Source organism: Hyaena hyaena, unplaced genomic scaffold (assembly GCF_003009895.1).
Source record: "Hyaena hyaena isolate Hyena2069 unplaced genomic scaffold, ASM300989v1 scaffold_804, whole genome shotgun sequence".
In the NCBI taxonomy this organism is placed as follows: Eukaryota; Metazoa; Chordata; class Mammalia; order Carnivora; family Hyaenidae; genus Hyaena; species Hyaena hyaena.
Window position 1 is genome coordinate 328480 of NW_024081436.1, and position 15215 is coordinate 343694.

General features: G+C 38.3%; 1 protein-coding gene across 1 annotated transcript in view; it reads right to left on the reverse strand.

Moving 5' to 3' along the window:
• Positions 1 to 2488: 2488 nt before the first annotated feature.
• The window catches only part of LOC120221693 (histone PARylation factor 1), a 29977-nt gene continuing 17250 nt past the window's right edge, over positions 2489 to 15215 (reverse strand). The window contains exons 5-8 of the mRNA XM_039219217.1: positions 15003 to 15153; positions 9527 to 9614; positions 4868 to 5040; positions 2489 to 2733 (exon numbers count right to left, since the gene is read on the reverse strand). Coding sequence (XP_039075148.1) covers positions 2602 to 2733; positions 4868 to 5040; positions 9527 to 9614; positions 15003 to 15153 — 544 coding nt within the window. The 3' untranslated portion in view covers positions 2489 to 2601. The remainder of the gene's footprint in view (positions 2734 to 4867; positions 5041 to 9526; positions 9615 to 15002; positions 15154 to 15215) is intronic.

Below are 15215 nucleotides of genomic sequence, written 5' to 3' on the forward strand. Positions count from 1 at the left end.
CTATCTTGGATAAAGTTTTAGAGCTTTCCTTGTTTTCCTTGGGTGTATTTTTCTATATGTATTTGAGAGATTATCTAGAAATTCAGTTATCAAGCTCCAGAAGTGAGCTTAGCTAGAGTTGGGTATTGATTTTCTGTTAAATTTTTACTGGGTCAAGGTGCTTCATGAGTCTGGGCACTTAAAATGTATGTGTTCTCAGAGAACAGAAGTGGATGGGTGGCATTTGGAAGCTACCATAGCTATTGGATGGCCACATCCTAGGAGGATAAAAATATTTAGCAAACTAGGTTTCAGTGGACTGTGCTCCAGTGAGGGGGAAAAGAGAGGTTTGGTATTGTATTGTAAGGAGCTTACGCTTCAATGAAAAATGTAGTTGGAAGGTCAGTACCTCTTGAAACGCTTCCAGCCCTCTGATACAAGCTGAGAATTTGACGCTGGAAATCCACAACTACAGTATCGAAATTATAACAGCCATATTCTTGGCATTGGTATCCAATTCAATCTTGGCTGTTATACCCAGCTTTCTGAAAATACACATTCATGTTAACTTTGTATAAAGAATGGATGAAAAGTTGGATCTTATTTTGTCCCCCTTTAATTTGTTCCTTGATAAGAAATCCTGTTTAAATCCATGTTACTGATCACAAGAAGGCATATTTTTAAAAAGCTACAAACTATATTTGAAACTAAAGGGTCAAGAAATGGCAAAATGAAAGGAATCTAGTATTTCCAGCTAAGCAGATTGGTTTAATATAAGATGGTTGCATTTATTTGAATAATCAGTGTTTAAAAGATTTGTTAACTATTTTTAAATACTGTCCCCAACATTAAGTACCTTAGAAACTAATGAAATCTGAAGGAAAAAAGTTCAAGAGCTTCTAAAATGTTCAGTTATTTAAGACCAACTGTGATTTGGTCACCCTTTCTAATCAAAGTATGTGTGAGCTAATGTTACTGTAATCTTAATATAAACCAGCTAACAGTTCAGATGGGTCCAGGACCTGCAGATGCTTATGCAGCTGAAATGTGGCCGTTTCTTAAAACCTCTTGATACCTCCCTATCAGAACTATACAAGTTCTGGTATAGTAATAGAAGATAAAAAGCTCTCTCCAGTTTAGTTTGGCTAAATAGGCTATTGTATAAAGTATCTCCAAGAAAGAATCTTAATGGCCTACCAATGCAGCATGTGGGCCATGGGAAGATACTAGGTATAGGCTGTAGTAGAGATTTTTGACAGAAAACAGTCTGTTGTCTGAGAAGTCAAGAATTCTTAAGGGCATCTCAAGGTAGTTTCCCGAGTTTTGCTAGTGTGATTTTTATCTGGCACCCAGGAGTATGGAATAGGGTCATTTTATTCAACAAATACATATATATTCAAAGGTTTGTGTGACCGAAGGGGATATGCACTGATAAACTGTTCTTAAAAGCGTATAGCCTAAATGGGGAGACAAGGTACTCATATTAAAAAACACTGGTTCAGAGTGTTTGCTTATAATTACGTCATACTTTAGATCAAAAAGAGTTAAGGATCTCAAGTTATTTTAAGGAGGCAGCTGACAAAGTAGATTTTGGATACTGGCTGTTCAACAAAAGTTCTTTGGGTAAGTCAAGTCAATCTTCTGCAAATTGGGGTTATTAGAGGACCTAAGGGCTTTCTTTAACTTCATAAGAAGGGGAAGAAGCATGTATGCTCTTTCCCTGAGAGCTCAATCCCCAGTTTGCTATTTTACATTTCATGGTTTGCTCTCTATTTTTAAGGTGAAGGACATTTTGTCAGATTTAAATAGGATGTGAATCTGGTAAAATACAGTTGTATCCAGATTTGTACTAGAAATCCAATGATAAAATTTGCAGAAAACTTTCAAATCTAAATCAATGGTCTAGTGATTAGTACACTATACTGTATATCAATATTCTATGCTATATCGATTAGTAAATAGTGAGTCCAAGAACGGCTTTAATGATATACCTAATAGGTAACCAGACTACATATGAATTAGCTGGAGATACTGTTAAAATGCAGCTTTGGTACGTCTGGGGTCAGGCACCTTCCAAGTTTGTTTCTCCTATGTCCTCTCCATCAACCATGAATCTAGTCCCCCCACCTTTTTTTTTAAGAGAGAGGGAGAGGGAGGGAAGGAGGGAGGGAGGGAGAGAGACAGAATCTTAAGCAGTGCTTAAGCCTGACACGCACCTTTATCCCACAATCCTGGGATCATGACCTGAGCTGAAATCAAGAGTTGGGACACACAACCTTCTTAGCCACCTAGGCACCCCCATAAATCTAGTCCTTAAAGCTATGGCTATTAATTCTAGTCTGAGAAATACATTTTTAGTGCCCATATGTTAAAAGCAGTAGATAGTGACTTGCTGTGACATGTTAGAGGACGACTTCGGTTGTCATTCAGATGTGATTAGGGCATCACCATTTAGATCACTGACTGCCATTTATCTGCACATGAAAGAAACCAGCTAGAAGAGCTTTGTAAGTTTTTAGTAAATATTTCCATCAATTTATTTTCTGTATTCCTTAAAAACAAATTCACAAGTTTAACACTATGCTTTAAAATACTGTACACCAAAAGAAAGCCAATTCTCATTCATGCTGCAAGTTGGTCTATGTTCTCTTTACTTCTGTTTGCCAGATGATCTTCAATAATTTCTGCAAAGAGATTCCTCTTCAACAGATTATATGCAAGAGGTAAAAGCTGGCCAGCAACTTTGTGAAAATACTGAAAAAGAAAAGAACATAACATTAAGCAGAGACTATAGCAGATGCCCTAGTAAGTAGCAAAAACATACACTGCAAAAGCTCTTGTTTCAGACAGCACACTCTACCATAATTTTAGCTACATTCTATAATTGATTAGGAACAGTGAAATGACACAGGACTTAGCTTTCTGTCCGAGAGGCAATCTTGTAGTTCTAAAAGACGGGACATCTTGAAGAAAATTCAGAAGAAAACAAATTTATAACTTTCCTTATTTCTTTATAACTTTCCTTATTTCCTTCATGGTTTATCATCCTTTTTACTTGCCCCAAACTATATGCTCAAATGCTTTTCCCTGCTCTAGTGTATCCTGACCAGTTAAGATTTTAAATCATTATTTTGCTTAGTTGATACTATAAGAATAGGTATGCTGTTTTTAAGGCACACTTCCTGTCATTTATCTTCAAACTAACTCTCCCCCACACACCACGGAACCCTGCTCCATCTCTTAAGTCACTGCCTTAGGTTTACCAAGTGACCTGACTATGGCTACTACATATACACATACTGGAAGAGAAACTGGCACTGCTTTTGTTAAATGAACATTTAGCACCTACTCTATGCTAAGTACTGTGCCAAGCCTGTTCACATGCCTCAGTTCTCACAACCATTTTCAATTATGGTGATTCATGTTTTTGGCAGGCCTGGCATTATTAGGATTGGCCAACGACTATTATTCTGGCTGTTAAACATTTTATTTTTACTAATAACCATATGTAAGGTAGGCAGAGAAATGCAGTAATACGGTTAGAGCAGAGTTCTCAAAATAGACTCCCTGGCCCAGTGGATCAGCTTGACCTGGTAACTAGTCAGAAGTCCAAATTCAAAAGATTCCTCCAATAACTCAATCAAAACTGGCGGGGGTGGGGGGGGCAGTATGCCCATTCTGTGTTTAAAGAGACCCTCCAGGTGGTTGTGATGTGTGAAGTTACAGAGCTGCTGGTTTAGTCTTGGTCCTGACAGTCTACAGAACACAAGATGGTTTACCTCTTGTTGTGTGGTAGGTTGCTAGGTGACATGGCAGCGTAAATGAGAAAGGTCCGTGCATGTGTGCAGACATTTATTGCTAAGGGACACGGGTACGACAGTGTTGGAAAAACTGCCCAGTCTTACACAGCTACTAGGTGGGGAAGATGTGAACAGTTTAGCCCCAGAAACATGTTCCAGCCTCTACACCTCTAGGCAACTACAGTGAATAAGCACTGTGTTAACTGTTAAGTAGGTCTTTCCTATTAAGCAAAGTTCATGATTTAAAAAACTCCTGTTTTAAATAATTTCATCTAAAGCCTATTTTAAAAAACAGTGGCTCCCCTGCTGACCACAAGGGATAGGCTTCGAGACCCCAAGTGGATGCCTAAAACTCTGAACCCTATATATACTATGTTTTCCCATAAATTAGGCACAGTAAGAGATTATTAACAGGAAAAATAAAATAGCTTCTATTAGAGTATATGATTATAATTCTATATGAATGTGGTGGCTTTCAAAATACTGTACTAGCCCTTCTTATGATGAGGTGACATGATAAAATGCCTACGTAACACGATGCATGAGGTGAATGATGTAGGCATTGTGATACAGTGTTAGGCTACTACTGCCCTTCTGCCAGTATCTCAGAAGAAGGATCATCTGCTTCTGGTCCACAGTTGACCATGGGTAACTGAAACCGCCGAAAGTGAAACCAGGAACTAGGTGGGGTGGGGGTGGGGAGGCTACTGTGCTATCTATTCTTCATCTAGGAATTCGAGCCTAAGAACAAGTATCCCTCACCACAATGGAAAACAAAAGGAGCCCCAGGAAAGGTGTGTGTACATACCCACACACATACCCAACTAAAGGGCATATATATACCCATAGTACATCTAATAAGTAAATTCACTTAAATGTAAACCTGAAGGCAAATAACCTTGGTTATCCACCTTTGGCAGAATACAAGGTGCCTTTCAAATGTTTGTAGACATCTGTTTATCACAAAATTCATTCTGATACACAAGCTGAATTTACACCCTACCCATGTGCACGCTCTAGTACGCTGTATGTGGGGCGGGGGGTGGGGAGGGAAGGAAGGACGGTTGGGAGGGGGAGATTTTACTCACATGTGAGCCATAACAAAAGAGATCCATTCCCAGCTCAAGCCCCATACCATAATCACATTCATCGTTAGCAAACTGCACAAAAGTCATCATTTCCTGAATGGGACCAAAAGCTTTTAGTCTGTCCTCATCACTTGGTGCCTCAACAATTGTCTTGCAAATTTTCTTGAGGTTGGCTGTAAGAAACCAAGGATATAAAAAGATGATCTACACCCATCATCAAAGATAAAAAGATACTAATTGGGTTTTTCCTAATCAATTTCTGTACAGCAGATGCCTTTGGGTGGCATATAATTTAGAATGGCAATTTTATGAGTTCTCTTAAGATAAAAATGGCCTAACAAAAAGGACTTTTTATTAGCAGATTGAGACTATTTTACCATGGTCTAGTTGCGACCATGATTTTACATAAGCTTTCAAAGATTTTCAGTAGCTTAGTCCACAGATCAGCAAACTGTGGACAAACCTGACCCACCCTCTGTTTTTAACTGCTCTCACACTAAGAATCTTTTCCCATTTTAACTTGTTGGAGAAAAACAAAATATATGGCACATACAGAGAAACCCTATGTGCCCACCTCTGGGCTAGTCCATATTAGGAATTGGATTAAAACAAACAAAAAAATCAAAACAGACCATAGAGTTTATTCCTTTATGTCCTGTCCAACCGGTTCTACTAAAATCATACACACATACATACATACATACATACATACATACAAAGAAAAAGACAACAATATTAGAAATCCTTGCCAAGGGGCGCATAGGTGGCTCAATCTGTTAAGCATCTGACTCTTGCTTCTGGCTCAGGTCATGATCTCACAGTTCCTAGGTTTGAGCCCCATGCTGGGCTCAGCATGGACAGCTCAGAGCCCACCTGGGATTTTTTCTCTCTCCTCTCTCTGCCCCTCTCCCACATGAGCACACACACTCTCTCTCTCAAAATAAACTTTTATCAAAGTGTGGCCAAAGCAAAAGTGTTATCTGAGATAAGAACATAGATAAATGTTAGAAATTTTCTCTTGGGGCACCTGGGTGGCTCAGTCAGTTGGGCGTCTGACTTTGGCTCAAGTCATGGTCTCATGGTTCATGGGTTCGAGCCCTGCGTCAGACTCTGTGCTGACAGCCAGCTCAGAGTCTGGAGCCTGTTTCGGATTCTGTATCTTATCTCCCTCTCTCTCTCTCTGACCTCCCCTGCTCATACTGTCTCTCTCTCAGGGGAAAAAAAAATGTTCTCTTAATAGCCAGTGGTTTAACATTTTGTGGGGGGCTTTCAACATTTTTTTTCACCACTTTCTGGATGCCAATGTGCATATCTCAGGATGCATATGAGAAGGAAGGTACTAAACAATATATAATTAACTTCCTTCTTGACAGATTATACCTTCTGACAAACTACTTCCATGAGAATAATCTAATAATGAAAATAATGGGTATTATTTAAACAAACCAACAAAAACACATTTCTCAACCAAGTGGCTCCTATACTGGGGGTTGAGGAAAATTTGTTAGAACATGAACAGTCATGTTATACATATAAGGCACAATTTTCTATTTGTACTAACTATAAATGTAAGATTATCAAGAGTAGTAAGTATTAAGGCTTCTAACCTCTGAATATGAGTCTATTTGATTCAGTCACACCAACTGTACAGAACAGATGCTGTATGTGAGGTCACAAAATGTATTTTGTTCCTTTTCCCACCTTTGATAGATGCATATCACACTGATCAAATTACACATCACCTATGTTCCTGGCTATAAATAGGTGATATATTTATTGGTTTGAAGCATTTAAAAAGATTTATATAAACTTCATAAGCTTTCTTTTCTTGAGAAAAAATCAGTGCCAATCATTTCAAGGAAACAGATCCAGGTCTCCATCAAAAACTTTCTTAAGGATGGAAAATAAGGGATTTGTTCCTGCGCCCATGGAAGATGTAACTAACTGAGACCTTAGAATCTCACCACAGTGCTCCAAGCAGCCACTACAACTCAGAGTTGGCATGAAGTGAAGACCTTCATATTTAAAGTTTATCACTTTCTGATGTCTTCTACTTTCACTTCAGGCAAGTCATACATGGACTATAAAAGAATAAGCAATTTATAACAATTACTAACCTATCAAAATACAAAAGAACAGAGATGAAAACATTCAGCTCACCACCAATGTGAAGAAAAATATGTTCTTCCACCAATAAAAACTTCCTCAAAAATTCACTTAACAGAAGCCCAAACTTAATACCTAAGTGAAGTCTTAATGACTCAAAAATGTCTCAAATGTTACTATTCACAACAATTGATTTAGGAGCTTCAATACTTATTTTATCCTTTTATTACCACCACTGGAATACTTAAGCCAAGCCATAGTGATTGTGTCAGAGTAAAAGTTAGGCAACTGGTTAAGCAGTTATTCTTTAATAATTTTTAAAATAAAAATTTTTGAGAGGGAGAGAGTGTGTGTGCGCACGCGAGCCGGAGAAGAGCAGAGAGAATTGTAAGCAGGCTCCACACCCACAGCAGAGCCCAGTGCAGAGCTCGATCCCACCACTGTGAGATGGTGACCTGAGCTGAAACCAAGGGTTGGATGCCTAACTGGCGGAACCAGCCAGGTGCCCCTAGCTAAGTAATTATTCTTTAGTTACCAGCAAACACTCTACAGTCAGAAAGACCCAAGTTTGAAATCCAGTTTCCACCTGAAAATGGAAATAAGACCTACTTTAAAGAGTAGAGTGAGGATTACTATATATACATCGACTGATACAGTCTATGATATTTATGTATTGCTCAATCAATGGTTATCTTATTTGCCAGGTTAGAGTGTTATGTTTAAGCAGTTTCAAAAGGCAAACTGTTTGGAACAGACTACACTGTGATTTGTTGAACACTGCCACACATTAAGAGACTGCCAGTCAACTATACTTCCTGCCAAATAGTTTTCTATGCAAAGGCAAGATGATATTAGGTCTCTAAAAAAAAAAAAAGAGAAGGAAAAAATTATACATTAGGTCCCTAATTTTATGCCTTGCTGCACTTCTCGATCAAAAATTAAACTACAGAAGGATCTAATGTCTAAAATGTTAGAAAAAAGTAGAGATAAATAAAAATGATCTTGGCCATAAAAACAGAGAACCACCACCAGGGGAGGGTAATAAGGTTTACTCCAGGGTACTACAATTTAATACTTAGCACCCCTGAAGTTTTAGTGACTCCTGTTATCTATGAAAAAACATTCTCAGCCTTTCCCAAACAAGACCATAATTCTGCTTTTTAGCTGCAAATGCACATGCACACAGGTAGGCAGAAGGTTAGAGTATAAGCAGAAGACTGAACAGTAAGTAGGTAGAGCCTATACGCCTTCCCCATTACAGACGGATCACCTCTGACTTCAGGGAGGATAGGGACAGATTAGCCTGTCCAACAAATAAAACGTGGGCTACCTATGTAATTAAAATTTTTCTAGTATCTGTATTAAATATGTGAAACTAATGTTAAGATATTTAGCCTATTATATCCAAATAGTAGTAGCATTTCAACATACAATCATTGCAAAAATTTTCTGTTTTTAAAGTTAAATGAATTAAAATCAAGCAAAATTACAATCTAGCTCTTCAACTGCACTAGCCACATACGAAGCGTTCTGTAGCCATGTGTGGCCAGTGCCTATCATATTTATTATACAGCTCAGGCATATTCATTTTCCCCATGGATTCTTCTTAAGTGGTGGGGGCATGGCAAAAATAATTACAAACGAATAGTCAAGTAGTCGTGATGACATTCTAATCTTGGCCAGAGACTCTGCATAACAAAGTTTGAGAATAGTTGCTTTAGAAAACTGATTAAAAATGCAAATATCCAGGTCCCCAGCCCAGAGACTAACAACCAAGGTGGTTAGTTCTGTTCTGGGAAATGGATGACCAGTATTGTACGTGTTGGGCAGGAGTACTTGGTTCTTCCTTGAGCAAGTGCTAATTTTGTTTTCACTCTAAATATTATCCCTCTTAGAATAAGGGAATGCCAAAAGGGCCACTCAAAGTAAGGGAATGGAGGAAAGGAGAAAGAGTTGCTTTTTTCCTCTTCTTTTTTCAAAATAGCAATTACTAGATTTTGTATATAAACAGTCCATTTTCAAAGAGTTTTTATACTTATAAACAAAGGAGTCAAGGATCTTGGGCTTCTGAAAGCTAAACAGCCTTATACACAGATGAAAAATTTTTCACAAAGGACTAAACAACTGTTCGCTATTTCAATAAATTTTTAAAAAACTGACAATAATGTCAAGTGTTCTGAAATAGTTCAGAAAAAGAAATCCAAGCAATAGGTTAAAATTCTTTAAATTCTCAAAGTTAACTACCATATTTTGAGCCCTATTACAAGCACTATGCTAATAAGCACCTCACATACTCTACACTCCAAACATCCCTATACATGAATGATATTCACCATTATTAACCATTTTATAGATGAAAAAGACAAGGTTTCGTGAGGATAAATAATTTGCTTAAGGTGACACAGCTTTACCCAGTTTTAATTCAGGCCTGACACTAAAACCTGAGCTTATCTTTATCCCTAAGGTCTAGTGACTGTCCCACAAAAGGCAAGCATACTTATTTCTCAATGGAAGGAAAACCTTCTGCATAAGTTTACATAAAAAATACATTACCATCTGTTTCAGGGAGTTCTCTGTACCCAACATCATTTTTATCTACTGGGACAACCAAGCCTGCACCATGAAAGGTCTTTGTCACGACCTAAATTAAAAAATAAATAAAATCGATTGGTAAACAGACAAAATAGACATGGTACATAGATAAAAACAATAAACTCTCCAAAATAAATGCAGACACACCAACCCTCAACACTTTTAAAAAAATTTTTGTAATTTTTTAAAATTTTTTGAGAGAGAACACAAGCGAGGTAGAGGCAGAGAGAGAGGGAGACACAGAATCCAAAGCAGGCTCCAGGCTCTGAGCTGTCAGCACAGAGCCCGATGTGGGGCTTGAACCCATGAACCGTGAGATCACAGCCTGAGCTGAAGTCAGACACTTAACCAACTGAGTGAGACACCCCGGTGCCCCAAACCCTCAATACTTCTGTCAAAATGTTAACACCGAATGACATTTTATTTCAATAAATTTGGAGTCCACAGCAAAGTTTCTTCAACATTAGCTAAAAGTCAAATCCATGAAGAAATGACAGAACAGTGAAACTGCCTTTTACTAACTGTGGCATCCACACAGAAGTCTGCAGCCTGATTTGATAAGGAGGAATGCCAAACGCATCTTATCAGAAGAGGCAAGCCAGAATATTAAGTTTCCTCTTAGGTCAATGTATTTTCTAGGTAGGAAGCATAAGAAACTGAGCCTAAGATGACAAGGAATAGTGTTTGTTAGCAGGAAAATGCATTGGAACAGAATTCCTCTTGTCCATCTTGCTAAGTTCAGGTTCCCCATTTTTACCTGGAAAATTCAGGGTTTTGCAAACTTCCCCCAAACAGAGCAGTTCCCAGTTTTGTGGTGCCCTTCCCGGAAGCACAATAACATAACTAGTGATCTTTTATTAAGCGGTAATCTTCAAAGACAAGAACAGGCCCAACCGCAACCACCACCATAACCCTTCCCGTCTACATTCTTCTTTTTATTCACAACAGTGGCCTTATTAGGTCTCTCCTCAACAAAACCACCACTTCATATATTACACTTATTTGTGCAGGCCAGTGAAAATTCCCGAGACAGAAGAAGGACACCAGCCCAAAACTGGTTCTTCATTTTAAAGTCTTCTCACCTAAGTCTCTGTATCTTAAAACCTATTTCCCTCAGATGGCCCCACTCTCTTGCACCTGTCATTACCTTTCTTAAGTAACAGAAAGGACAGATTATTCAAAAGAAGCTCTCAGACAACAGCTCACCATTTGGAAAAAACAAAGTCATGGTAATATCCTACTCTTTATACCGAAATAATCTGCAAATGGATTTCAGGATTAAATGTAAAAATAAAACCATAAATCTACTAGAAGACAAATATTTTTAATAATTTTAGAGAAGAAGACTTATTTATAAATTTGACAACATAAAATTTAAAATATCAAATAAAAATCACGAACAAAATATAAAAATATATTTTACTGCTATATATATCACAGTAAAAATAAGATTAATGTGGGGTGCCTGGGTGGCTCAATGGTTAAGTGTCCAACTTCAGCTAAGGTCATAATCTCACGGTTAGTGGGTTTGAGCCCTGCATCAGCCTCTGTGCTGACAGCTCAGAGCCTGGAGCCTGCTCTGGATTCCATGTCTCTCTCTCTCTCTGCCTCTCCTCCACTCATGCTCTGTCTCTCTCTCTCAAAATAAATAAACATTAAAAAAAAAAAATTAACGGTTTTTTTTTAATTTTTTTTAATGTTTTATTTATTTCTAGGAGAGAGAGAGACAGCGTGAGCAGGGGAGGGTCAGAGAGAGAGGGAGTCACAGACCGAAACAGGCTCCAGGCTCTGAGCTGGCAGTCAGCACAGAGCCCGACGCGGGGCTCGAACCCACGAACCATGAGATCATGACCTAAGCGAAAGTCGGACGCTTAACCGACTAAGCCACCCAGGCGCCCCAAAAGATAAAGGTTTTTAAACTAGAAAGGAGTTCTAAAAGGAAAACACTAACATCCAAATTAAAATACAAGTAAGAAAATATAAATTCTAACCCTGAAAGAAAAATGGCCAAAGTTCAGGCAGTTCACCAAATAAATACAAATGGCCAGTAGATAAATGAAAAATATTTAATGTCCTTTATAATCAAAGAAATGCTAACTAAAACAATGACCTATCATTTTATGCTCATGCAAATGGAAAAGGCTAAAAGGGACTGTTACACAACAGTGGCAAAGGTATGAGAACAGGCATCCCTACATCGCTATTGGGAATGTATGTACACCAGCTTTACTCGTACAGAGTTAACTTGTTTTGCAAACAAAGAAAATAAAAACTCCACCAAATTTAAAACCAGCAAAGAAAAACCACACACACATACACAGCCACTTTAAACCACTCTGGGCCTAGCAATACTACATCTAGTAATTTTTGAGGCAATAATCAAGTAAGTGTGCAAGGAAGGGTATAATAGTAGGTATATATGGCCAGGTCTGTCCTATTTGTGAAAAGTTTTAAGCAACCTTAACTATGAACATAAGCACAGTGATCTGCAGCCACTCAAATATTTATGAAATGGATCTTCCATTTCGCAATATGAAACGATAATAAATTTTAAGTATAAAAAACCAGGTCATAAAACAGTATTGATAATGAAAGAAAAAGCAAACAGTGATATAGCTACTGGCTTAATCTATTCAAGCTGACACACAAACAAAATCATGGGATGTATAGATTTTCACATTTTTTTACATGATTAACTGCACTAATTATCCATAAAGAGATCATTATTAGCAAAGCATCAGAATCCCAATTTTATTATGAAGACTAGGATTACAAATTTAGGAAAATCTTGGGCAAGGGTGGGGGATATTCTGAGCCATCAGAATCGGTGGATGGAATGACAGAATGACGTACCTTCATTTTACAGCAACATTAAATCAGTGTTTACCTTTATACCTAGATTTCATTTTTTAAAATAAAGTGGCATATGGCCAATCAGTAAGACAGTGTGGAAAGCAAGCAAAATATGAAAGTTGTGAATTTAGGTCTCAGGTCACTCATGATTTTAGATAGAGAATAAAGCCTCTGTAAACCTCAATTTACTGATCTATAACACAGGATGCTAATTCCTTTGCAGATTTGTTGCAGAAGTCAAATGAGGTTACTCATTAGGGCTTTGCATTCCAAAGCACTATAAAGTACCATAAGAATAAAAACAATGATTTCTAGTGTATTATATTGTGCACTATTATGCTAGAATGGATACATTACTCTCATACAAAAGGACAAAGTCACTAACTCAGATATACGAGTGGAATGAATTTTTCAGAACTAGAAAAATATTAAATATTTGACAAAAGAGGACCTTTTCTTTTAATAGACAAGGAATCAAAAGCAAAATCATCAACCTATTGTATTTGGGAGGATAAAATCATGGCTGTCTTTTGAGTTCTTTTTTTCCCTTTATGTTTTCACCAGCTAACGTTGTGGAAAGCAAAAATATATACTAAAAAGAAATCTCAAGGAGAAAGGAGTCACAATAAACTCCAATCATATCTTATATTTATGGAGAAGAATTAAACAAATCTCCTTTGAAATAAATTACAGTCATGGTAGAAAAATAAGGCTCTGATGAAAGAATTTATTACCAGTTATTCTGTCCACAAATGTGCAGTATTCAGTCAAGCAAATTAGGAATACATAATTACAAGGCAAGAAATGCTACCATTCCTGGGGTGCCTGAGTGGCTCATTCAGCTAGCACCAGACTCTTGGCTTGGGCTCAGGTCATGATCTCACAGTTTGTGAGTTGAAGCCCCCATCAGTCTCCTCTCTAATAGCACAGAGCCTGCTTGAGATTCTCTCACCCTCTCTCTCTGCCCTTCCCCAGTTCCCTCTTTCTCAAAATGAATAAACTCAAAAAAATTTAAGTGGCACCTGGATGACTCAGTTGGTTAAGCATCCGACTCCTGATTTCAATTCAGGTCATGATCTTATGGTTTGTTGAGTCTGAGCCTGGCACTGGGCTCTACACGGACAGTGCGGAGTCTGCCTGGGATTTTCTCTCACCCCCCTCTCTCTCTGCCCCTACCCTGCTTGCTCTCTCAAAATAAATGAACTTAAAAAAATACTACCATTCCTTCTACGCAGTAGGTAGGAGACGCTCCCTATGAAAACTAGGAAGGTAAAATGGCAACATAACATCTTGGAGTAATTTTAAAATACCTCCACTGCAATGACTTTCATTCAAATGTACATTTTTAGAAATTATTTCTGGTCTCTAGGATTAAAGGACGGATTGCTGAGACTTCAATTTAGTGACTGTAACTTATCTGAGTATAGCCCCTACTGTGGAAGTAAGATTTTCAATGACCAATAAATACATTTAACTACTTAACTACCAGTACAATTTATCTAGAAATAACTAGAACTTAACTTGGCCTAGAACTTTCAGATGAACTGGCCACAGTAGAAAATGCTGGGAGACTGGGGTGCCTTCATTCCACAGTGATATTCTTCACCAGACATTGTAAGAATAAAATCCTATAGGGGCGCCTGAGTGGCTCAGTCAGTTGAGCGTCAGACTTTGGCTCAGGTCATGGTCTCGCGGTTTGGGAGTTTGAGCCTCACATCGGGCTCTGTGCTGACAGCTCAGAGCCTGGAGCCTGCTACGGATTCTGGGTCTCCCTCTCTCTGTGTCTGCCCCTCCCCCACTCACGCTCTGTCTCTCTCAAAAATAAACATTAAAAAAAAAAACAATAAAATCCTATAGAATTCTCATTTACCCCAAAGCAGAATTCTTCTATCTTGTCCATTAACTTACTCTGAAATTTGTTAAGTGAAAAACCAAAAGCTTCCAAAACCCAGAAGTCTTTGCCATTTACAAAACACTCCACTACTCTACAGATGTTAGGAGAGATGAAAAAGCAAACACTGATGGGGTCAGTAAGGAAAAAGACGACAGAACTGCTTATACACACATTTGCTGCAGATAAGAAACAAATCTTAATACACGTGGTCTCTCAAAAGGGAACTACGTCTGAAGCCCTTAACTAAACCACTCTAAGGCAGACCTTTACAAACGACCCCCCAAAAACACCTTGGACTAAATCAACCACCTTAGCTATTAAAGAAATGTAAGTAAATACTATGCAAAAGCTGCTTTCACTCAACTGTATGAAGTGAGTGGTAAAACAAAATTAAAAGAGTGAGAGGTCCTGGCATGAGCTGGTAACCAGAGCAGTGCTAGCCTATCTCAGGAAAGGACCTATGAGAACCACCCGAGCAAGCCACACTCACGGGCTGTCTTCTAATGACCCAGACAGGGCAGCCCCGCAGGGAGTCCCTGAGGGGGCATTAAGCTCTTAGGATGGGGCAGGAGCAAGCTCTTAGGATGGGGCAGGAGAAGAGAAGGGCAATGTGCAGGTAGGAAAGAATCAGGAGAGGAAAATCTCTATTAAATAGCAAAGCGGTCTGAGACTAACAGATTTAAACCATACTTTCTTATCTCTCTGTTTCATCTTCATGGTTCTCTGTTCCAATGAGTACCCCAGTTGTCTGGCTGCTTCTGTGAGTTGTTCATCTATGTTTTTCAAGAGACTAGTTTTCTTTTTATCTGTTACTTCCTTAAGTTTTTTCATCAGAAATAATCTGAAAAAGAAGTAAAAGCCCTCATTATTATTCAGGCCACTGTACTAAGTATACAGACGTTG